The sequence below is a fragment of the Tachyglossus aculeatus genome, chromosome 21 (genome assembly GCF_015852505.1).
Source record: "Tachyglossus aculeatus isolate mTacAcu1 chromosome 21, mTacAcu1.pri, whole genome shotgun sequence".
Lineage (NCBI taxonomy): Eukaryota > Metazoa > Chordata > Mammalia > Monotremata > Tachyglossidae > Tachyglossus > Tachyglossus aculeatus.
In genome coordinates, this window is record NC_052086.1 from 53,423,632 (window position 1) to 53,447,259 (window position 23,628).

General features: G+C 45.3%; 1 protein-coding gene across 2 annotated transcripts in view; it reads right to left on the reverse strand.

Annotated features, from left to right (window-relative positions):
* ADCY9 (adenylate cyclase 9) overlaps positions 1-20,482 on the reverse strand; it is a 216,594-nt gene extending 196,112 nt beyond the window's left edge. For both annotated transcript variants that reach the window (XM_038763009.1, XM_038763008.1), the window contains exon 1: positions 18,616-20,482. In XM_038763009.1, coding sequence (XP_038618937.1) covers positions 18,616-20,341 — 1,726 coding nt within the window. In that variant the 5' untranslated portion in view covers positions 20,342-20,482. The remainder of the gene's footprint in view (positions 1-18,615) is intronic.
* Between the last annotated feature and the right edge of the window lie 3,146 nt (positions 20,483-23,628).

Consider the following 23,628-nt stretch of genomic DNA (forward strand, 5'->3'; position numbering starts at 1 on the left):
CTGATAATCTACCATTTGGTGGTCTAAACTATTTTTTAAAATGTTTCCCCAGTAATTTGCCTGTTAGAACACACGTCTGCTCCTCTCAAAATCCACCTCTGTTCTACTCTATGTCCAAACATTTAACTATAATTCCCAAATGTAATAAAGGTAGTGCTTTTCCCAAGACGATAGCCATCACCACTTCTACCTACGGAATCTATTTATAAAATAGGGAGGGATCTCCTTCCTGTTGGTTACAAATTTCTCAAGTCTTGATTTAATTTCAAACACTAAGAATGAAAGCCCGTTATGGACAGGGCATGTGCCTACCCCTCTGATGTATTGTACTCTCCCCAAGCACTTAGTACAGTGCTCTGCACACAGGTGAAAGTTCAATGGATACCACTGATTGATGCAAATACTGGGCAACTTTTAAACATAACCCTAAATTTGACTTGAGAACAAATCAATTCCAGTATCCCTTTAAAACAGATTTTTAAAACCCTCCAAGAACCAAATATTGCCATTGATAGGATCCTGCAGAACTTGGAAAGTGGAGGAGATTCAAAGCCCTGGGGCAATCCCCAAAGTCCTCCAAACTGCAGTTGATTCAGGAGCCAATGAGATAATAATAATAATAATGGCATTTATTAAGTGCTTACTATGTGCAAAGCACTGTTCTAAGTGCTAGGGAGGTTACAAGGTGATCAGGTTGTCCCACGTGGGGCTCACAGTCTTAATCCCCATTTTACCGATGAGGTAACTGAGGCACAGAGAAGTGAAGTGACTTGCCCAAAGTCACACAGCTGGCAATTGGTGGAGTTGGAATTTGAACCCATGACCTCTGACTCCAAAGCCCGGGCTCTTTCCACTGAGCCACGTTGCTTCTCGAAGCATGAGAGAGCACATGAGATACCATGTGCTACTCCTTTAGCAGCCTGGGTCTTCCTCTCTGAGAATTCTCATAGATTATACAGAGTAATAATAATAGTAACAATAATAATAATAATAATAGCATTTATTAAGCGCTTACTATGTGCAAAGGACTGTTCTAAGTGCTAGGGAGGTTACAAGGTGATCAGGTTGTCCCACGTGGGGCTCACAATCTTAATCCCCATTTTACCGATGAGGTAACTGAGGCACAGAGAAGTGAAGTGACTTGCCCAAAGTCACACAGCTGGCACTTGTTGGAGTTGGAATTTGAACCCATGACCTCTGACTCCAAAGCCCAGGCTCTTTCCACTGAGCCACGTTGCTTCTCGTAGCATGAGAGAGCACATGAGATACCATGTGCTACTCCTTTAGCAGCCTGGGTCTTCCTCTCTGAAAATTCTCATAGATTATACAGAGTAATAATAATAGTAACAATAACAACTGTGGCATTTGTTAAGCGCTTACTATGTGCCAGACACTGTACTAAGCACTGAGGTGAGTACAAGCATATCGGGTTGGACACAGTCCCTTATCCCACAGTCTCAATCCCCATTTTACAGATGAGGGAACTGAGGCCCAGAGAAGTGATTTGCCCAAGGTCACAGAGCAGACAACTGGCAGGGTCAGGATTAGAACCCATGACCTTCTGACTCTCAGGCCTGTGCTTAATCTACTATGCCACGCTGCTCCCCATGTGGGTGGAGTGATGAAAATAGTTGTCTCTTATGCTCAAGGACGATGCTATTTATGGTGAAATTTTAACTATATGGACAGGTATAGCTGGAGACCAACATGCCAGTAAGTGGAAAACCTGATGTCCCAAACCAGTTAATAATAATACTAACTGTGATATTTGTTAAGCGCTCACTATGTGCCAGGCACTGTACTAAGCGATGGAGTGGATACAAGCAAATCCAGTTGGACACAGTCTCTGTCCAACATGGTGCTCAAGTCTTAATCCCCATTTAATCCCCATTTAATTGCCAGCTGTGTGACTTTGGGCAAGTCACTTAACTTCTCTGGGCCTCAGTTACCTCATCTGTAAAATGGGGATTAAGACTGTGAGCCCCCTGTGGGACAACCTGATCACCTTGTTAACCTCCCCAGCGCTTAGAACAGTGCTTTGCACATAGTTAGTGCTTAATAAATGCCATTATTATTATTATTATTATTATTATTATTATTTACAGATGACATAACTGAGGCATGGAGAAATGAAGTGATTTGCCCGACGCCACTAAGCAGACAAGTGGTGGAACTGGGATTAAGGCCCATGCTCCAACCACTAGACCTTGATGTTTCACAAAAAAATAAGCAGCCATTCCTTGAAGATTGTGTGGAACACCATCTATAAACTTTGCTCTAGAAATTTGGCTCAAGTGGTATGTTAACATTATCACACGTCACTCAATTCGGTTTACATAACAATCTCCGCCTGAGTCACTCTGAAAAAGCGCCTTGAGATTGAGAGATGAGCTACAGATAAAAATATTTTCCCAGTAAAACAAAGGAAAATTCTGTATTTCAATGCTTAGTTTCATGAAATACCAATTTTAAAGACAGGCTATCTACAATGCAATCTAGACTGTGAGCCCATTGTTGGGTAGGGACCATCTCTATACATTGCCAACTTGTACTTCCCAAGCGCTTAGTACAGTGCTCTGCGCACAGTAAGCGCTCAATAAATACGACTGAATGAATGAAAAATACGATTGAATGAATGAATAAACTTTGATCTTGGAAAACAGCATGAAGTTGCCGTAGAAAGAGTGCAAACTACAATGTTCACTCCTAAAACCACAAACCTAGTCTCTAAAGCAAATCAGCCCAAATGTAGTCACCATAATGGCATGTCATATCACCACCATCACAACTCATGGGTCCCAAAGTCCATAAATATTGGAAGCTACTGCTGAGACTCTGTAATCGATCAGTGGTGTTTACTGAGTGCTTTCTGTGGGTAGAGCACTGTACTAAACACTCCGGAGCGCACAATACAACAGAGTTGGTGCACAGCCTGCTCCTCAGCACTGAAAGCTCTGACTCTGTCAAAGCCCCCAACCCACTCACCCCTCCAAAACCACTGAAAAGGCTCCTAGGTAGATAAAAACATACAAACATACATACATATAGAGAGTAAATCAATCAATCATATTTATTGAGCACTTACTGTGTGCAGAGCACTGTACTAAGCGCTTGGGAAGTCCAAGTTGGCAACATATAGAGACGGTCCCTACCCAACGGTGGGCTCACAGTCTAAAAGGGGGAGACAGAGAACAAAACCAAACATACTAACAAAATAAAATAAATAGAATAGATGTGTACAAGTACAATAGAGTAATAAATACGTACAAACATATATACATAGAGTAAATCAATCAATCATCATATTTGAGCACTTACTGTGTGCAGAGCACTGTACTACGCACTTGGGAAGTACTTGTACTTTTTTTTAATGGCATTTATTAAGCGCTTACTATGTGCAAAGAACTGTTCTAAGCGCTGGGGAGGTTACAAGGTGATCAGGTTGTCCCACGGGGGGCTCACAGTCTTAATCCCCATTTTACAGATGAGGGAACTGAGGCCCAGAGAAGTTAAGTAACTTGCCCGAGGTCACACAGCTGACAATTGGCTGGGGAAGTTACAAGGTGATCAGGTTGTCCCACGTGGGGCTCACAGTCTTCATCTGCATTTTGCAGATAATAATAATAATGATGATGATGATGATATCATTTATTAAGCGCTTACTATGTGCAAAGCACTGTTCTAAGCACTGGGGGGATACAAGGTGATCAGGTTGTCCAACGGGGGGCTCACAGTCTTAATCCCCATTTTACAGATGAGGGAACTGAGGCCCAGAGAAGTTAAATCAATCAATCGTATTTATTGAGCACTTACTGTGTGCAGAGCACTGTACTAAGCACTTGGGAAGTACAAGTTGGGAACATATAGAGACAGTCCCTACCCAACAGTGGGCTCACAGTCTAAAAGGGGGAGACAGAGAACAAAACCAAACATACTAGCAAAATAAAATAAACGGAATAGATAGGTACAAGTAAAATAAATAGAGTAATAAATATCAATCAAATAAATCAATCAATAAATATCACCAAATCATATGAAGGCATGAGGTTTGAAAGACTCTTGGGAAGGAAGGATTAAATGGCTTGCCCATAGTCACACAGCTGACAAGTGGCAGAGCCGGGATTTGAACCCATGACCTCTGACTCCAAAGCCCGGGCTTTTTCCACTAAGCCACGCTGAATGTGAATTCAAAGCCTGTTTCTCCCTCCTACTTAGACTGTGAGCTCCACGTGGGATGGAGATTGTGTCTGACCTGGTCCACTTGTATCTACCCCAGCGCTTAGAACAGTGCTTAACCCATCAGCGCCAACGATATTTACCGAGTGCTTACTATGTGCAGAGCACTGTTCTATGTGCTTGGGAGAATACAACAGAGTTTACAGACACATTCCCTGCCCTCAACAAGCTTACAGTCTACAGGAGGAAGTAAGTGTTCATTAAGGGCTTAAATACAATAATAATAACAACAGCAACAACAATCCATAACCCTGGTTTCTCCAAGGCCTGACCTTTCCCACTTCCTGATTTCTCCTGCCGATGAATAATAATAATAATAATAATAATAATGATGGCATTTGTTAAGCGCTTACTATGTGCAAAGCACTGTTCTAAGCGCCGGGGGGGATACAATGTGATCAAGTTGTCCCACGTGGGGCTCACAGTCTTAATCCCCATTTTTACAGATGAGGTCACTGAGGCTCAGAGAAGTTAAGTGACTTGCCCAAGGTCACACAGCAGAATCCCCCCTATTCCTCAGTCTTTCCTGAATGGCTTTGGTTTTTCGCACACCCGCAGGCTTCAGCAGCTCCTGCTTTTGCAAACACAGGACTCCTGGTCTCTTCACCAATACAATTGACAACAAAAAGAAGGTAACCGCAGATTTTTAAGGCATTTCCTGGGGAATTTGATAATTATGGGATGAACGGTTCTGGAGGCATCCAAGAAATAGGTGAGTGGGCAGTGACCTGATGAGATATTTTTAAAAAGGGTAAATACACTCGAATTTTTTTTAAATTTTCAGTTAAAAAATATTAAAATCCAAAGCTAGTCCATACTGTGTCATTTTATAATGCAACACATTGTTTGAGTTGAAGTTGTTTAATCATTCTCATTTCCTACTCAGTTCGGCCGAAACAAAGGAAATTCCCCTCAATTTTAGTAGTCGGCCCACAGTCTCCCCATGGGCAAAATTCCAACCCTATTCCTAATCCTCACGGTTTTGCCATCGGCCAAAACGCAGTTATGGGGGGAAAAGTTAGGGACAGGGACAAAGGGACAAAGCATCAGCTAAAGCAGTGGTGGACACACACACATCTCCACTGCTCCAATGATCCCAATTGAGAAGTGACGGAATCAATCAATCGTATTTATTGAGCACTTACTGTATGCAGAGCACTGTACTAAGCGCTTGGGAAGTCCAAGTTGGCAACATATAGAGACGGACGGAAGTTACTTAAACTGTGAGCACCATGTGGGACAGGGACTGTGTCCAACCTGATTAACCTATATCTACCCCAGCACTTAGTACAGTGCTTCTGACACAAAGTAAGTGCTTAACATAATAATACTGCTACTAATAATAATCATAACAATAATTGCGTTTTCAGGACCATGAAGATTATTATTTTTTGACCACTGAATTAGTCCAATACTTTCACTGGGGAACCAGCGTGGCTCAGTGGGAAGAGCCTGGGCTTTGGAGTCAGAAGTCAGGGGTTCAAATCCTGGCTCTGCCACTTGTCGGCTGTGTGACTTTGGGCAAGTCACTTAACTTCTCTGTGCCTCACTGACCTCATCGATAAAATGGGGCTTAAGACTGTGAGCCCCCCATGGGACAACCTGATCACCTTGTAACCTCCCCAGTGCTTAGAACAGTGCTTTGCACATAGTAAGTGCTTAGGGCATGGGCTTTGGAGTCAGGGGTCATGGGTTCAAATCCCAGCTCTGCCAACTCTCAGCTGTGTGACTTTGGGCAAGTCACTTAACTTCTCTGTGCCTCAGTTACCTCATCTGTAAACTGGGGATTAAAACTGTGAGCCCCCCATGGGACAACCTGATCTCCTTGTTACCTCCCCAGCGCTTAGAACACTGTTTTGCACATAGTAAGCGCTTAACAAATACCATCATCATTATTATTATTATTATTATAAATGTCATCATTATTTATTATTATTTATTATTGCACAGAGAATTATACTTAAATACCACCACCGTTATCATTATTATACTGAGTGCTGGGAAAAAGTACGAGGAGTTGGAGGCGCCCCATCAAAAAGTGGGGTGGAAGGGTGAACTGGCAATGAACATACAAAAAGAGGAGCGAGATGAGTAGAGCAAAACCAAAAACGAACGGCAACAACGGCCAAAGCTGCTGTACGTTACTATCGCAGGTGAATTTGGGGGGCTCCTCACCACTCCAGCAGTGCCCAAACCACCAAGTCCCGGTGTACCCCGCCAATCAGTTCCAGAAGGAGGCGGGTGGAGTCACCTCCGGGATAAGGAAGTGTCCCAGGACAGGTGTTCCTAAATTGGCTACACTATCCATCATCATCATCAATCGTATTTATTGAGCACTTACTATGTGCAGAGCACTGTACTAAGCTCTTGGGAAGTACAAATTGGCAACATATAGAGACAGTCCCTACCCAACAGTGGGCTCACAGTCTAAAAGGGGGAGACAGAGAACAAAACCAAACATACTAACAAAAAAAATAAAATAAAATAAAATAAATAGAATAGATATGTACAAATAAAATAGAGTAAAAAATATGTACAAACATATATACATATATACAGGTGCTGTGGGGAAGGGAAGGAGGTAAGATCGGGGGATGGAGAGGGGGACGAGGGGGAGAGGAAGGAAGGAGCTCAGTCTGGGAAGGCCTCCTGGAGGAGGTGAGCTCTTTGGACCCCCTCGGCAAGCGGCAGCCCCGCCTCACCCTTCCCCTCCCCTAGTATATATGTTTGTACATATTTATTACTCTATTTATTTATTTATTTTACTTGTACATATCTATTCTATTTATTTTATTTTGTTAGTATGTTTGGTTTTGTTCTCCGTCTCCCCCTTTTAGACTGTGAGCCCACTGTTGGGTAGGGACTGTCTCTATATGTTGCCAACTTGGACTTCCCAAGTGCTTAGTACAGGGCTCTGCACACAGTAAGCGCTCAATAAATACGACTGATTGATTGATTGATTGAGCCCACTGTTGGGTAGGGACTGTCTCTATATGTTGCCAACTTGTACTTCCCAAGCGCTTAGTCCAGTGCTCTACACACAGTAAGCGCTCAATAAATACGATTGATTGATTGATTGATAGTATTCCATCCCTAGGCCCCAGACTCCGTGCCCAGCCTCTTCTTTGGGGGTTGTCTGGCTTCCTTCCTTCCTCCTTCTACCCCAGAAGGCCTGCAGACTCGTTCCCAGGGCCTTTACTGGTCTTGGCCCCTTACTGAAGGCACATCTCCTCCAAGGGACCTTTCCTGACTAAGCCCTCTTATCCTTTTCTCCCATTCCCTTCTGTGTCACCTTGACTTGCTCCCTTTATATTCATCCCCCCTCCCAGCCCACAGCACTTGTGTACATATCCATAATTTATTTATTTATACTAATGTCTGCCTCCCCTTCTAGACTGTAAGCTCCTTGTGGGCAGGGAATGTGTCTGTTATATTGTTGTACTGCACTCTCCCAAGTGCTTAGTACAGTGCTCTGCACACAGTAAGCTGGTCTGCTGTGTGACTTTGAGCAAGCCCCCTCCTTCCTCTCTTCATCCCCCCCGCCTTACCTCCTTCCCTTCACCACAGCACCTGTATATATGTTTGTACGTATTTATTACTCTATTTATTTTACTTGTACATATCTATTTTATTTTGTTAATATGTTTTGTTTTCTTCTTTGTCTCCCCCTTCTAGACTATGAGCCTGCTGTTGGGTAAGGACCATCTCTATATGTTGACATCTCTATATGAGAAGCAGCCTGGCTCAGTGGAAAGAGCCCGGGCTTTGGAGTCAGAGGTCATGGGTTCAAATCCCAACTCTGCCAACTGTCAGCTGTGTGGCCTTGGGCAAGTCACTTAACTTCTCTGGGCCTCAGTTACCTCATCTGGAAAATGGGGATTAAAACTGTGAGCCCCCGGTGGGACAACCTGATCACCTTGTAACGCCCCCAGCACTTAGAACAGTGCTTTGCATATAGTAAGCGCTTAACAAATACCATCATTATTATTATTATTGCCAGCTTGTACTTCCCAAGTGCTTAGTACAGTGCTCTGCACACAGTAAGCGCTCAATAAATACGATTGAATGAATGAATGAATGAAAAGTCACTTCATTTCTCTGGGCCTTGGTTACCTCATTCAGTAAAACGGGGATTAAGAGCGTGAGCCCCATGTGGGGCCGGGACTGTGACCAAGATGCTTAACTTGTATCTACCCTAGTACTTAGAACAGTGGTTGGCACATAATAAGCGCTTAACAAGTACCATAATTATTATTGGCAATAGTATTAGTAAGGACTCAGTAAATACGATTGACTGGCTGACTGTGACCGCGTTCCAGCTTGAATCTCACTTCCTTACAGCGCTGCCACCGATTCACCCGGCTCAGAGATCCCACCTCTGACATCTGCTCTTTCTGTATTCACGCTCATCCGGACTGCCCCCATTAGAGTATAATCAAGGCACAAAGGAAATGACAAAGCAGTCTGGCTTATTGAATAGAGCACAGGCCTGGGTGACAGAAAGACATGGGTTCACACAGCAGACAAATGGTGGTGCCTGAATTAGAACCCGTAACCTTCTGACTCCCGGCCTAGGCTCTAACCATTATGCCATGCTGTTGCTTCCTCCAGGCGGAGATCTATGCAATGTCCCCTGCTTTAACTATTGGATTTTGAAAATTGAATCAGCCCACACTCTCTAAACCATTTTTCTCATATTTCCTATATTTCCCCCACTGTTCCCGACAGAAAAGTTAACTTTTCTTGTATATATGTATATACAAGATGTATATATGTATAAAATAAATATCTATATGTATATGTATGTATACATATGTATATATGTATAAAATAAATAGAATAGATATGTACAAGTAAAATAGAGTAATATGCACAAACATATATATATATGTGTATATGTATATACATATATATACTGTATATATGTATATATGTTTGTATATATAGTATATATATACTATACATATGTGTATATATAGTGTATATATACTGTGCATATATATGTATATGTGTATATATATACTGTATATGTGTATATACTGTACATATATGTGTATATGTATATGTATATACATATATATACTGTATATATGTATATATGTTTGTACATATTACTCTATTTTACTTGTACATATCTATTCTATTTATTTTATTTTGTTAATATGTTTGGTTTTGTTCTTTGTCTCCCCCTTCTAGAGTGTGAGCCCACTGTTGGGCAGGGACTGTCTCTATATGTTGCCAACTTGTTACTTCCCAAGCGCTTAGTACAGTGCTCTGCACACAGTTAGCGCTCAATAAATACGATTGACTGATTGATTGATTGATTGATTCTAATCTCCACTCCACCACATGTCTGTTGTGTGACCTTGGGGAAGTCATTTAACGTCGCTACACCTCGGTTATCTCATTGTTAAAATGGGGTTGAAGAGTGTGAGCCCCACGGGGGACAGGGACTGTGTCCAACCTGATGAAATTTGTATCTACACCAGTGCTTAAAACAGTGCTTAGCACATTAATGCTTGACAAGTACTATAATGAATTTTAATCCCCACATTGCGGAAGACAGTGCTCTACACAAAGTGCTCAACAACTTCACCTGACTGATTAGATTAAAAGCAAAATAACTGGACCTTAAGCACAAGTTAAAGGTAATGAACTTGGATAGTAAAAATGCCTACAGAATGGAAATTGATGAATAACGGAGAATTTATTCATCAAGAACCTACTAGGCCAAAAGCATCATGGCCTAATAATAATAATAATAATGATGATGGTATTTGTTAAGCACTTACTATGTGCCAAGCACTGTTCTGAACGCCGAGATAGATACAAGGTATTCAGGTTGACCCATGTGGGGCTCAGAGTCATAATACCCATTTTTACAGATGAGGTAACTGAGGCACACAGAAGTTAAGTGACTTTTCCCGAGTCACACAGCTGATAAGTGGCGGAACCGGGATTAGAACTCACAGCCTCTGACTCCCAAACCCGTGCTCCTTCCACTAAGCCACGCTGCTTCTCACATTCCTAGTAAAAGCAGTGTGGCCCAGTGGGAGGAGCACAGGCCTGTGAGTAAGAGGACCTGGGTTCTAATTCCAGCTCTGCTACTTGCCTGCTGAGTGACCATGGCCAAGTCACTTAGCTTCTCTGTGCCTCAGTTTCCTCAACTGCAAAATGGGGATTCAATACCCACTCTCTCTCCTATGTAGATTGTGAGCCCCATCCGGGACAGGGACTGTGTTTGACCTGATTAATTTGTATTTACCCCAGTGCTTGGAACAGTGCTTGACACATACTAAGTGCTTAACAAATACCATAATTATTAACCAAAATACTAGAGTAAAAAATTACTTAAAAATATATTTCTCCAATTTCAAAACTTTCAAAATTTGAAAAAAATTTCAAAACTGGGATATATAGCACTCATCTTTGAATTTCAGAGGGCTTCCCGATTAACAGCTCGTTGGCAAATACGATCACCTCTATTTTCAGGTAGAAAAACCAAATAACAGTCTGAAAATGAGTCCTTAATATAACCAAGAATGAAAGCCAGACCTCCTCACCCTAAATTCTGGGCTTCATCAAAGACCTAAACAGACCCTAATCATCCTTTCAACATAAAATGCCTTTCTTGTCAATAGCTAAAAGCCAAGCTACCCAACCTCTTTTTGGTTGTTGCTTTTTTTAATTACTCTAAGATCTTTCACAGCCAAGGAAGATTGAGAGGTGGAAAAAAAGAAACAAGAACCTGTAAAACCATTTAAAATATTCAGAGGAAAATGCCTACTATTTCTCACAATGAGTTCTCCCCTCTTCATTCTGAAATGGAAGTGGTGTCCCAAAGTGTTTCCCAATGGATCAGTAACTGAATAATTGCTCTACTAGGAATCTTTATCCTGATCTCGAGAAGCCCACGCTCACAGCAATTTTCTCACAATGTTTTAGTTAGCAAGCCCCATCCCCTTCCAGGTAGCCCAAGGGTCCAGGAGCAGGACCAGCTATGAAGCAAAGACCACAAACTCCCTGGGGTTTTCCGCCAAAATGACAGCCCTGTGAAACCGGGACAAGACGTCAATGCTTCACACTTGGACTTCTGCCTCAGTCAGACTCCTGCCCGAGTCAGAAGGGTCATGGATTCTGATCCGGGCTCTGACGCTTGTCTGCTGTGTGACCTTGGGCAAATCACTTCACTTCTCTGGGCTTCAGTTACCTCATCTGTAGAATGGGGAGTGAGACTGTGAGCCCCATGTGGGACGGGGACTGTGTCCAACTCAATTTGCTTGTATCCACCCCAGCACTTAGTGCAGTGCCCGACACATAATACCATTATTTATTTTATTTTTGCCCTAAATGAAGAAACTGACCTGAACACAGCCCTTGATAAACAAAATTTTGGAACCAAGAAAAGTGCATGGGGAAAGGTGTCACACTCAGACTGTAAGCTCGTTATGGGCAAGGAAACTGTCTGCTAATACCTTCCCAAATGCTTTGTACAGTGCTCTGATCAAAGTGAGCATTCAATAAATACCACTGATTGATTGACCTAGGAAACTGGAAAAGCCCATCAGTACGGGCACTTCAGCCCACACCAAAACATCATCATCAATGGTATGGTATTTATTAAGCGTTTACTGTATGAACGGCACTGTACTAAGCACTTGGGAGAGTAAAATACAACAGAGTTGGAAGATACGTTCCCCGCCCACAACAGCCTTCCAGTCCAGAGGACAAAACTCCAGTAAATCCTGCCTGTAGGCTGCCTTCCGTTCCAAACTGAATTTAATAAAATGAAAGATCTGAGGGAGAGCTTACTTCAGGGGGACCCCTGGAATTCTCCAACATTAAAGAGATCAACTGATTTCCTGGGTTACGGCACTTGCGCTTTGATACGATTCTTTACGGCTTCGGTAGTCAAAAAACATGAAATTTCTTCAGTCATCATAACTCTTGCTCGAGTGGCTTCATTTTCATATAATAATAGGCTGAACACATTTTGGTATTTATTTAATCTTCACAATCTTCCTGCGTTACCACCCACATATATTCAAGAGGAACTTCCAGTAAGATTAACTGCTTCCCTAGCCAGATAGGCGGGCATCATTCAGTGAAACTAAGTGGTGTATCATAAACTGGAACAAAACTCACAGATAAAATTAATCCTAGAATTATCTGTTCTCCCTTTTTCCCCTTGGTCCTTGATGTTTCTTTTATACCACGTGTTCCTTCTTTCTGCTACTCCTCTCCCTCATCTGACACACCGTCTCCTCTGCAATCTCTCTCAAAGATAAGTTCTAACCCAAGGCTGTACCCGAACTACTCATTCTTGGTTCCCACGTGGAAGGATGAAGGTCACAGCACCACCAGATCTAATAAGACTCGGATGGGCCTGGGAGACAGAAGGTCGTGGGTTCTAATCCCGACTCCGCCTCTTGTCTGTTGTGTGATCTTGGGCGAATCACTTCTCTGAGCCTCAGTTACCTCATCTCTAAAATGGGGATTGAGACTGTGAGCCCCACGTGGGACACGGACGGTGTCCAACTCGATTTGCTTGTATCCACTCTAGCATTTAGTACAGTGTCTGGCCCAAAGTAAACACTTAACAAATACCATCATTATTACATACTTCTCTTTTAAAAAAACTTCATTTTGCCACCTAACCCATCATTAAATACTCATCCTAATTTTAAAATAAGGGATTCCGAATTGTGATTTGTAAGTGTCCCTGTCTCATTCCCCCCGCCCCGCCCCCCGACTTCCAAAGCACTCAATAAATACCATACCATTGATGATGATGATGTTTTGGTGTGGGCTGAAGTGCCTGTACTGATGGGCTTTTCCAGTTTCCTAGATCAATCAATCAGTGGTATTTATTGAATTTACTGAGTATTTACTGAGTATTTTCCATGCACGTCGTATTAAGTGATTGGGAGTATAAAAAAGAGTACTCTTCAGACACTCCGGAATAGGTTTCAAATTCAAGGGAAATCAGAATCTGTGGCTGTTTTCTTGTTGTTGTTGCTTTGTTGGGTTTTTTTGCTGGTATTTGTTAAACATTTACTATGTGCCAGGCACTGCACTAAGCACTGGGGTAGACACAAGATAATCGGGTTGGATACAGTCCCTGTTTCACAGAGGGCTCACAGTCAATCTCCATTCTACAGATGAGGTAAATGAGGCCCAGGGAAGTTAAGTGATTTGCCCAAGGTCACACGGTAGACAAGTGGAAGAGCCGGGATTGGAGCACGGGTTCTCTGACACCCAGGCCCTTGCTCTTTCCAATAGGCCATGCTGTTTCTCTTGTAGTTGCTAATAGTCCCCTCCTCCCTTCACCCAAAGATTTGTAAGATGAAAGTTTTATATTGGAAACAAAATGGCCAAACCAAGAATGCCAAGACTGGTCATATGGAAGCTACTGAGAATTTCTGCCCCCTGGGGCAATTAATTTCTACTAAACCTATCTTCTAGTCAGTAGAGTGTCTGTCCTGTTCTTAGTTCTCTGGTGTTTTCGTTTCTATTTAGATTGAAAACTTTTCACAGTATACCTCAAGAGAGAGAAGTTGTCCCAGGGTCTACCGAGCCAAAGAGAGAGGGTACCCTTGGCTCAAGAAATGTCAGAATGAACCACTTTTTCAAAAGAAGGTGGAGTGCCATTTTTCTACTGGTTTGACCTCCGTTAGTCACTAGTGCCCCAGACACAGCAACACAGTTAATTTCCATGTATTCGCCCCACTGCTTAGTATGGCACTTTAACACACGAGTCTTTTAGTGCCTTAAGAATACAATTTTTCACCTGACTTATTCCACCCAAAAGGCAGAGCCTAAAGTAAATCTTGGATCCTTACCCAATCCTCCTTTTTAACTAAGTTTGTTCATTTGTGAGGAAACACACCTGTACGTTTTCAGAACACGCCAACTCGGCACAACGTTGTGGAAACTCAGTCCTCATGTAAAGTCAAGTTTCATCAACCAATCAATTGTATTTACTGAACACCTACTATGTGCTGAGCACTGTACTAAGTGCTAGGGACAGCACAATACAACTGAAGTAGGAGACACATTCCCTACCCATAACAAGCTCACCGTCTACAGTTTCATCATCTGGGTGGTCCCCCCGCCAAAAAAAGCAAACAAACAAGGCAAAACTGAGTGGGAAAAAAAAATCTTCACGTGAAATGTTTTGTCCCAATTTAGGTTGTAAATGGTGTAAAACAGATTGTCTACACTGAAAACTATATTTTGGAATTTTTGCAAGGGAGTTGGGGATCACTCTAAACAAGCACTAGATAATGCCAAGTCTTCTCAATTCATCTCAGGCCATCCCAAGAAAAATAAGTGTTACTTTCAAATCTTGCAATACATGAAAGTTTAAAGAATGTACTTATCTTACCGCCAAGTTTACAGTGTTTCAAGAAAAAACAGCTAGAGAATAAACTAGCCTGTTTTTTGTCCAAACCAAAAGTTCTAGTTACTGGGCCATGGCACGGAAGGGCTTCTGGGAAAGTGGGCTGGGTGGAGGCCACCAGTTCACTGTGGGCAGAGAATGTGTCCATTACATTGTTATATTGTACTCTCCAAAGTGTTCAGTACAGTGCTCTGCACACACTAAGCGCTCAATAAGTATGACGGACTGACTGACTTCGTTTGGAAGCTGTTCAATCTCTCCCTGCTTTGCATCATTGTTCCTAGTTCCTATGCCCCTAATATCTCTAGCGCCGAAGCAAAGCCATCGCTGAAACACTGGGGATCTAATAATAATAATGATGGCATTTATTAAGCGCTTACTATGTGCAAAGCACTGTTCTAAGCGCTGGGGAATTTACAAGGTGACCAGGTTGTCCCGTGTGGGGCTCACCGTCTTAGTCCCCATTTCACAGAGGAGGTAACTGAGGCCCAGAGAAGTGAAGTGACTTGCCCTAAGTCACACAGCTGACAGGTGGCAGAGCCGGGATTTGAACCGATGACCTCTGACTTCAAAGCCCGGGCTCTTTCCGCTGAGCCGCGCTGCTTCCCAAGCGCTTAGTACAGTGCTCTGCCCACACTAAGCGCTCCATAAATACGATCTATTCTTAACCAGCTAGAAGTAAGCAACGCTAGAAGTCCTGAGTGCTTAGAACAGGGCTTGGCACATAGTAAGCACTTAACAAGTACCATAATTATTATTATTACATAAAAACCAGTGATCCCAGGCTCACAGGCCAAAATCAATCGATGGAATTTATTGGGGGCAGAGCACTGTATTAAGCGCTTGGGAATGTACAATACAACACTGTTAGCTGACACACTCCCTGCTCACGGAGCTAGAAACACGATTATGGTATCGAAGCTGGAGTACCAGACAGGATGAGCTTGGGATGACACCTACAACTCATCTTCATTTCAAGCGCTCAACTTAAAATATTATTCCATGACAACTCTTCACATTCAAGTTTCTCAATTGCACCTGACGAGAGTTTGCAACCAGTGCTCCTAAAGTGCATTTCACTACCATCTTTTTATTAATTTGAATAACCACATTTTGCAAACTAAAGTGTTAAGTGAAACTTTTTGAAGTTACTTAAATATTCGATTGGCTGTACGTTCCGTAAACGCTGCACCTCAAGAACATTCCCTGAACTATGCCAGGTAACGACTGGATTTAAACAACTGAACGATCATAAAACTTGGCAAAGAATCTTATGAGGATTCGGCCTACACTTCCACTTGGCCAACGTTAATTAGCCTAGAAAAGGGGGCAACCAGCCCCAATTACCAAGCACAGAATCACCTCAGTAAGCTAGATGCATTTGCCAATTCTGCTAGCACACTTCAACATTCAAAATTGACTGTTTCTGTGTAGACAAAATCAAATCGATAGTATTTATTGAGCGTTTAACACTATACTCAGCGCTTGGAAGAGTACAATGCAACCCAGTGAGTGGACACATTCTCTACACCTAATAAATTCGGCCCTGAAAGTCATCAGAGCTTTAAAAAATAACTCACATTACTGTACTACATCACTTTTGTAGCTTACAAAATGTTTTTTAGCAAAAGTCAACTCTGGAAAAAAAAAAAGTCCTCTCCGATATAAGAACTGACTATAAATATTACAAGGGAAATGGTTTCCCCAAGGTTACAAAGGGCTTATTCAAAAGAAACCGGAAGAGATTAAAATATATACTGTATGCATATGTTTTCAAGTAGCAAATCCAATCAGCTTCTCATACTGCATTCACCAATTTAGAGTTAATATTTTTGTCAAATACCCAAAAGACTAAATGAGCACGATGCAATTACAACACTATGGGACAAAGCACATTTAAGTGGCAGCGTGGCTTAGTGGAAAGAGCACGGGTTTGGGAGTCAGAGGACGTGGGTTCTAATCCCGGCTCGGCCCCTTGTCTGCTGTGTGACCTTGGGCAAATCACTTCACTTCTCTGTGCCTCAGTGACCTCATCTGTACAAATAGGGATTAAGACTGTGAGACCCACATGGGACAACCTGATTACCTTGTAATCAGAACAGTGCTTGACATATAGTAAAGCACTTAACTACCATCATCATCATTTACATAATCATGAGGTAGGAAAAAGTGCTGCAGCCATCCTTTTCCAGAAAACTATATTCCAATAGTTTAATTTCTTTTACTTTCTACCCACTTATCAGGAATCTAAAAGCGAGGGGGACTGTCACCAGATTATCCAATGGGCCTCTAGAAGCACAAAGTTTATAAATGTAGTCCCTTACTCAAATTGTGTATTCTTATTGTCCTCTAGTCTGCTGGAGGTGGTCATTACCAAGGACTGGAATAACATCCAAAAATACACTTTGTACTGCTGAGGACTCAAGAGTCCCCAACATTCCAGTTTAGGAAATAAGTTGGAATGGGGCATCCGGAAGGCTTACTGCTACCCTAATGAATCCAAGGTGAGACTAATGTCATAACATTAGTACCTGGGGCTCAGAAGCTGTCAACTGGGCCCTCTGTGGGGAAAAGAATCGAACTAGGGAAAAAAGCATTTCTTCTAGACTGTATTTTTTTAAACGGCATTTATTAAGCACTTACTATGTGCGAAGCACTGTTCTAAGCACTGGAGCACTGCACTATAAGCTCCGGGTGAGCAGAGAATGTATCTCCCAACTCTGTTATATTGCACTCTCCCGAGCACTTAATTACAGTGCTGGGCACATACTAAGCACTCAATAAATGCGATCGGTTGACTAATGTCACGATTTGATTTGTACCCCACTGTATTCTCCAAGGTACTTCCACGTACGTGCTATAAACGAAGCTTCACTATTTTTTCATTCAAATTAGGGAAGCCCTTTTCAAAAAAATGAAAAGAAATGGAGGGTAAATAGCAGGCATAGTAAAAAACCGGTTGGAGTTTTCCATTTCGTTTCAGTTGTACCTAGCTACAACAGATCGAGAACAAATCGCTCTCTCACTCCAGGGCAAATTAAGAGAGTTTGAGCGGGCTATAAAAAGTCAGCAACGATGTCATTCCTACCAAATCAACACCATTCTGATGTCAGCGGGGAAGCGGTCCTCCCCATCCCACCTCTCCACAGACAAAAACAGCTGGGGTCAGCAGAGCCACACACAAGAGTTCTATTTATCTAATGGGGCCCAGAAGCCAGGCCAAAGGGACCACAGGCTGGATTTAGCTCACCCTTGAGATCAATCGATACCAGCCATCTCCAGGTCAGGAAAAAATCCCAGAAAAGATGTCAAAATATTCGTCAGAGACAAGAACAACACAACCTAAACAAACTACAGGAGGGAGAGGAAGGAGTTGGGCAGTCCCCTTTTACTTGGCAGAGTTCTCCTTCATCCATTTTGGAGGACTGGGCAGCTCGGAATCCAAAACCCAAATAACCGATCTGAATCGATTAGAGAAAACACGGCAGGGCTATTTTTTTTCCCCAAAAAAAGGAGAACAACAAACTTTTGGGTCTTCCCGCAGCCCAGCCTTCTGGAAGCAAACACGTCTGTCACATGAAATTCAAGCGTTCGGTCGTCGCGACTGTTCAAACTGTACAACTGTCTTGTGTTTGTTGCATATTCCAAACTCTAACACATCTCATATTCCTTTCACACATTTGGGAGACTGTGAAGTGCAGAATTACGAGTTACGATGCCCATTTCAAAGAGTTCTCCTTCCCTCCCCAACAGCCTCCCCAACGTGGGCCAGAGTGTCCATTTCAGACCCCCACGATGCGATTGCCGATCCTTAACTCCTCAAAATAAAGCCCAAACCGACCCCGAGTTATCGGGGAGAACCAGATTGAGTCCCTCAGAACCGATCAAACCCCAAGGAGGGAGATTAAACACACAGCCGGGGGGCACGGGGAAGGGGAAGGGGAGGCGGAAGGGCCGAGACCAAGGCCGGCACATACCTTTCAACTGGTCGGCAACGACGTTCTGGCCAACCCGTTCAAGAACTTTCCCATCCTCCATCTCGTAACGCTCGTCTAAATACTTCGCCGTCGCTTCCGAAATATGAACCTTGCCGGCCACTCCCAGCTGCTCCATGAGATTGGCTAGATTGACATCGTTTGACCACACATCAAATTTAAACCTCCTCATGCCCAGAATGCCACAGAGGACGGTCCCGGTGTGCACCCCGACCCGCATGTTCACCATCTCTTTCTTTTCCTGGCAAAACTGCTCGATGGCTTTAATCATGCCCAGGCCCATTTCGATACAGCAGTAAGCGTGGTCCGCTCGGGGCTCCGGACAGCCGGCCACGCAGTAGTAACAGTCCCCCAAGGTACTTATCTTCTCGCACTTGGTTTCTTCGCACAACCGGTCAAAGCGCCCGAAGAGGTCATTCAGGAGGCCCACGAGGGCGTGGGCGGATTTGTTGGCGCTCATCTTGGTGAAGCCGACGATGTCGGCGAACAAAATGCTCACTTCTTCGATCTGCTGCATTTTGAAGGGGCGGAATATTATGGGGGTCTTCTGAATGGACGACTTTTTCTTTCTGTTCTTGGGGCTGGAGGTGGAGTGGCGCTTGACGGAGTTCTCGCTGTCGTCGTCCCCCGGCTTCATCAGGTCGTCCGCTATGATTCGGGGCATCACGGAGTGGATCATCCTCTCCTTCAGGGCCTTCTCCACTTCTAAGTCCTTCCCGTGCATGATCGACTGCCCCACCTTCAGGAACGTGCTCCTCGACCTGACTTCGGACATGACGAACAGGTGGATGCCGATGGCGTGGATGCAGACGTGGAGCAGGGCCTTACTCAGCAGCTCCCAGTGCACCGCCCGGGGGGCCAGCGCGTGGTAACAGTCCCTGTCTCGGAAGTGAAAGCCGAGGGTCTCGAAGAGCACCGAGTAGGTGACGCCCATCAGGAGGCTTAAGTACAGGGGCAGACGCATGACGGTGTAGAGCAACAGGAGGACCTCGACGCACACGGAGAAGCTGCCCACCTGCGAGAGGCAGGAACGGGGGGGCGCGGCCGGGGGCGTGAGGTTGGCCCGGTCCTCTCCGCCGGAGTGCGGCGTCCCCACCGGCAACTGGGCCGCCAGGGTCAGGGCGAAGACCAGGAGGGTGAGGCTCAGCGAGGTCCACACGTAATGCCGGGCGTACAGCTCGGTGAAGGTGAAGAGGAAGAAGCAGGCGCACACCAGGAGGAAGGCCAGGGCCGGCACGGCCAAGGCCACCGGGTGCGATCCCACGTGGACGCCGAAGTAGACGCCCCAGAGGAGGCAGGCCGCGCCGAGGTAGATGAGGGCGTAGCGGAACCGGCGCTGGGTCTGCGGGAAGCACCTCTCCATGCAGGCCTCCTCCAGGTTGGGGGAGTCGAACTTGGGGTCCCACCAGCGGCTGGAGGCCCTCTCGAAGAGCTGGGGCAGCTTCTTCTGCCGGCGGAGGCCTCGGCCCGGCCTGGGGAGCCCGCCCGACTCCCCCGAGCTGCTGCAGCTGGAGGAGATGCTGTATTTGCAGCGCTTGGGGTGACTGTTGGGGGGGTGGTGGTGGTAGTGGTGGTGGTGGTGGTGGTGATGGTGGGGCTGGATTTTCACCCGCACGCTGCCGCTGTCTCCGCTGGAGTCACAGCTCACCTCGGTGCCGTGGTGATGCAGCAGCTGCTGGTGAGGAGGAGGAGGAGGAGGAGAAGCCATGTTGTCAAGTTTCCCGAAAACGCTGGGGGGTTTTCTCTTTTTTGGTCCGAAGCCCGGGGTTGGTGGCGTTGGGGCGGGGCCCTCGGAGGCCCCTTGGCTCCCCGGGTTTCGCCGCCGGGCCCTTTCTGGACGGCGGCTCCCCGCTTCAGGGAGGCGCGGGAAAGTTGAGGAGGGAGCCTCCTCCTCCTCCACCGCCGGGCCCCATCGGCTCCTCCTCGGCGCCGGCCGCCCGGAGGGCTCCCCGGAGGCGGCCGCCCTTGGGGGGCCCCCCTCGTCCGTCGCCGGCCCCGGCTCACGGCGCCAGCCCCAGGCCCGGCCGCGCTCAGGCCGCCCATCGCGGCGCCGTGCTTGGCGTCTCCCCCGCTCCTCGCATCTTCCCGCCTGCCAACGCCGCCTCCGGGAGGGCCGCCGGCCTGACGCGCCTGGGGAAGCGGGGACGAGGACGAGGACGACGAGGAGGAGGAGGAGGAGGAGGAGGAGGAGGAGAAGAAGGAGGAGGCCAACCCCGGGAGCTCCAGTCCCTCCCTCTTTATTTCCTCGGGGGCGGAGTGGGCCGGGAGCTCCTCCTCTCGTTCGTTCATTCACTCAATCGCCTTCCCAGACTCGGCCCCCTCCATCAATCAATCAATCAATCGTGCTTATTGAGCGCTTATTAGGTGCAGAGCACTGCACTAAGCGCTTGGGAAGGACAAGTTGGCAACATAGAGAGACGGTCCCTACCCAACAGTGGGATCTTCCTCTCCCCCTCTCCATCCCCCCCACGTCTTACCTCCTTCCCTTCCCCACAGCAATCGATCAATCAATCGTATTTATTGAGCGCTTACTGGGTGCAGAGCACTGCACTAAGCGCTTGGGAAGGGAAAGTTGGCAACATAGAGAGACAGTCCCTACCCAACAGTGGGCTCTTCCTCTCCCCCTCGTCCCCCTCTCCATCCCCCCCTTCTTACCTCCTTCCCTTCCCCACTGCAATCAATCAATCAATCGTATTTATTGAGCGCTTACTGGGTGCAGAGCACTGCACTAAGCGCTTGGGAAGGACAAGTTGGCAACATAGAGAGACGGTCCCTATCCAACAGTGGGCTCTTCCTCTCCCCCTCGTCCCCCTCTCCATTCCCCCCCCCCCCCGTCTTACCTCCTTCCCTTCCCCACAGCACCTGGATATATATACACAGTATATATTTATTGAGTATATATTTGTATATATATATGTATATATATATATATTTATATATATTGAGTATATATTAGTATATATTTACTGAGCGCTTACTGTGTGCAGAGTACTGCACTAAGCGCTTGGGAAGGGCAAGTTGGCAACATAGAGAGACAGTCCCGACCCAACAGTGGGCTCTTCCTCTCCCCCTCGTCCCCCTCTCCATCCCCGCCCCCGTCTTGCCTCCTTCCCTTCCCCACAGCAATCAATCAATCAATCGTATTTATTGAGCGCTTACTGGGTGCAGAGCACTGCACTAAGCGCTTGGGAAGGACAAGTTGGCAACATAGAGAGACGGTCCCTACCCAACAGTGGGCTCTTCCTCTCCCCCCCGTCTTACCTCCTTCCCTTCCCCACAGCACCTGGATATATATATATATATATAGACAGTATATATTTATTGAGTATATATTTGTATATGTATATATGTGTATATATTTTTTTATATATTGAGTATATATTAGTATATATTTATTGAGCGCTTACTGTGTGCAGAGCACTGGACTAAGCGCTTGGGAAGTCCAAGTTGGCAACATATAGAGACGGTCCCTACCCAACAGTGGGCTCTTCCTCTCCCCCTCGTCCCCCTCTCCATCCCCCCCCCCCCCCGTCTTACCTCCTTCCCTTCCCCGCAGCACCTGGATATATATGTATATATGCTTGTACAGATTTATTACTCTATTTTTTTATTTATTTTACTTGTACATATCTATTCTATTTATTTTATTTTGTTAATATCAATCAATCAATCAATCGTATTTATTGAGCGCTTACTGTGTGCAGAGCACTGGACTAAGCGCTTGGGAAGTCCAAGTTGGCAACATATAGAGACAGTCCCGACCCAACAGTGGGCTCTTCCTCTCCCCCTCGTCCCCCTCTCCATCCCCCCCGCCCCCGTCTTACCTCCTTCCCTTCCCCACAGCACCTGGATATATATATATATATATCTCGTATTTATGGAGCGCTTACTGTGTGCAGAGCACTGGACTAAGCGCTTGGGAAGGACAAGTTGGCAACATCTAGAGACAGTCCCTACCCAACAGCGGGCTCTTCCTCTCCCCCTCGTCCCCCTCTCCATCCCCCCCCCCCCCGTCTTACCTCCTTCCCTTCCCCACAGCACCAATCAATCGTATTTATTGAGCGCTTACTTTGTGCAGAGCACTGGACTAAGCGCTTGGGAAGTACAAGTTGGCATCATATAGAGAAAGTCCCTACCCAACAGTGGGCTCACAGTCTAGAGGGTTGCCAACTTGTACGTCCCAAGCGCTTAGTACAGTGCTCTGCACACAGTATTTATTCTATTTATTTTATTTTGTTAATATGTTTTGTTTTGTTGTCTGTCTCCCCCTTCTAGACTGAGAGCCCGCTGTTGGGTAGGGACTGTCTCTAGATGTTGCCGACTTTAACTTCCCAAGCACTTAGTACAGTGCTCTGCACACAGTACTTATTCTATTTATTTTGTTAATATGTTTTGTTTTGTTGTCTGTCACCCCCTTCTAGACTGTGAGCCCGCTGTTGGTTAGGAACCGTCCCTAGATGTTGCCAACTTGGACTTCCCAAGCGCTTAGTACAGTGCTCTGCACACTATATATTCTATTTATTTTATTTTGTTAATATGCTTTGTTGTCTGTCTCCCCCCTCTAGACTGTGAGCCTGCTGTTGGGTAGGGACCGTCTCTAAATGTTGCCAACTTGTACTTCCCAAGCGCTTAGTACAGTGCTCTGCACCCAGTAAGTGCTCAATAAATACGATTGAATGAATGAATGTCGAAAACTGAGAGTTCACCTCCCGCAGGAGGCCTTCCCAGACTGAGCCCCCTCCTTCCTCTCCCCCTCCTCCCCCTCCTCATCCCCTCCACCTTACCTCCTTCCCCTCCCCACAGCACCTGTATAGATGTATATATGTTTGTACGTATTTATTACTCTATTTATTTTATTAGTACATATTTATTCTATTTATTTTATTTTGATAATATGTTTTCTTTTGTTCTCTATCTCCCCCTTCTAGACTGTGAGCCCGTTGTTGGGTAGGGACCGTCTCTAGATGTTGCCGACTTGGACTTCCCAAGCGCTTA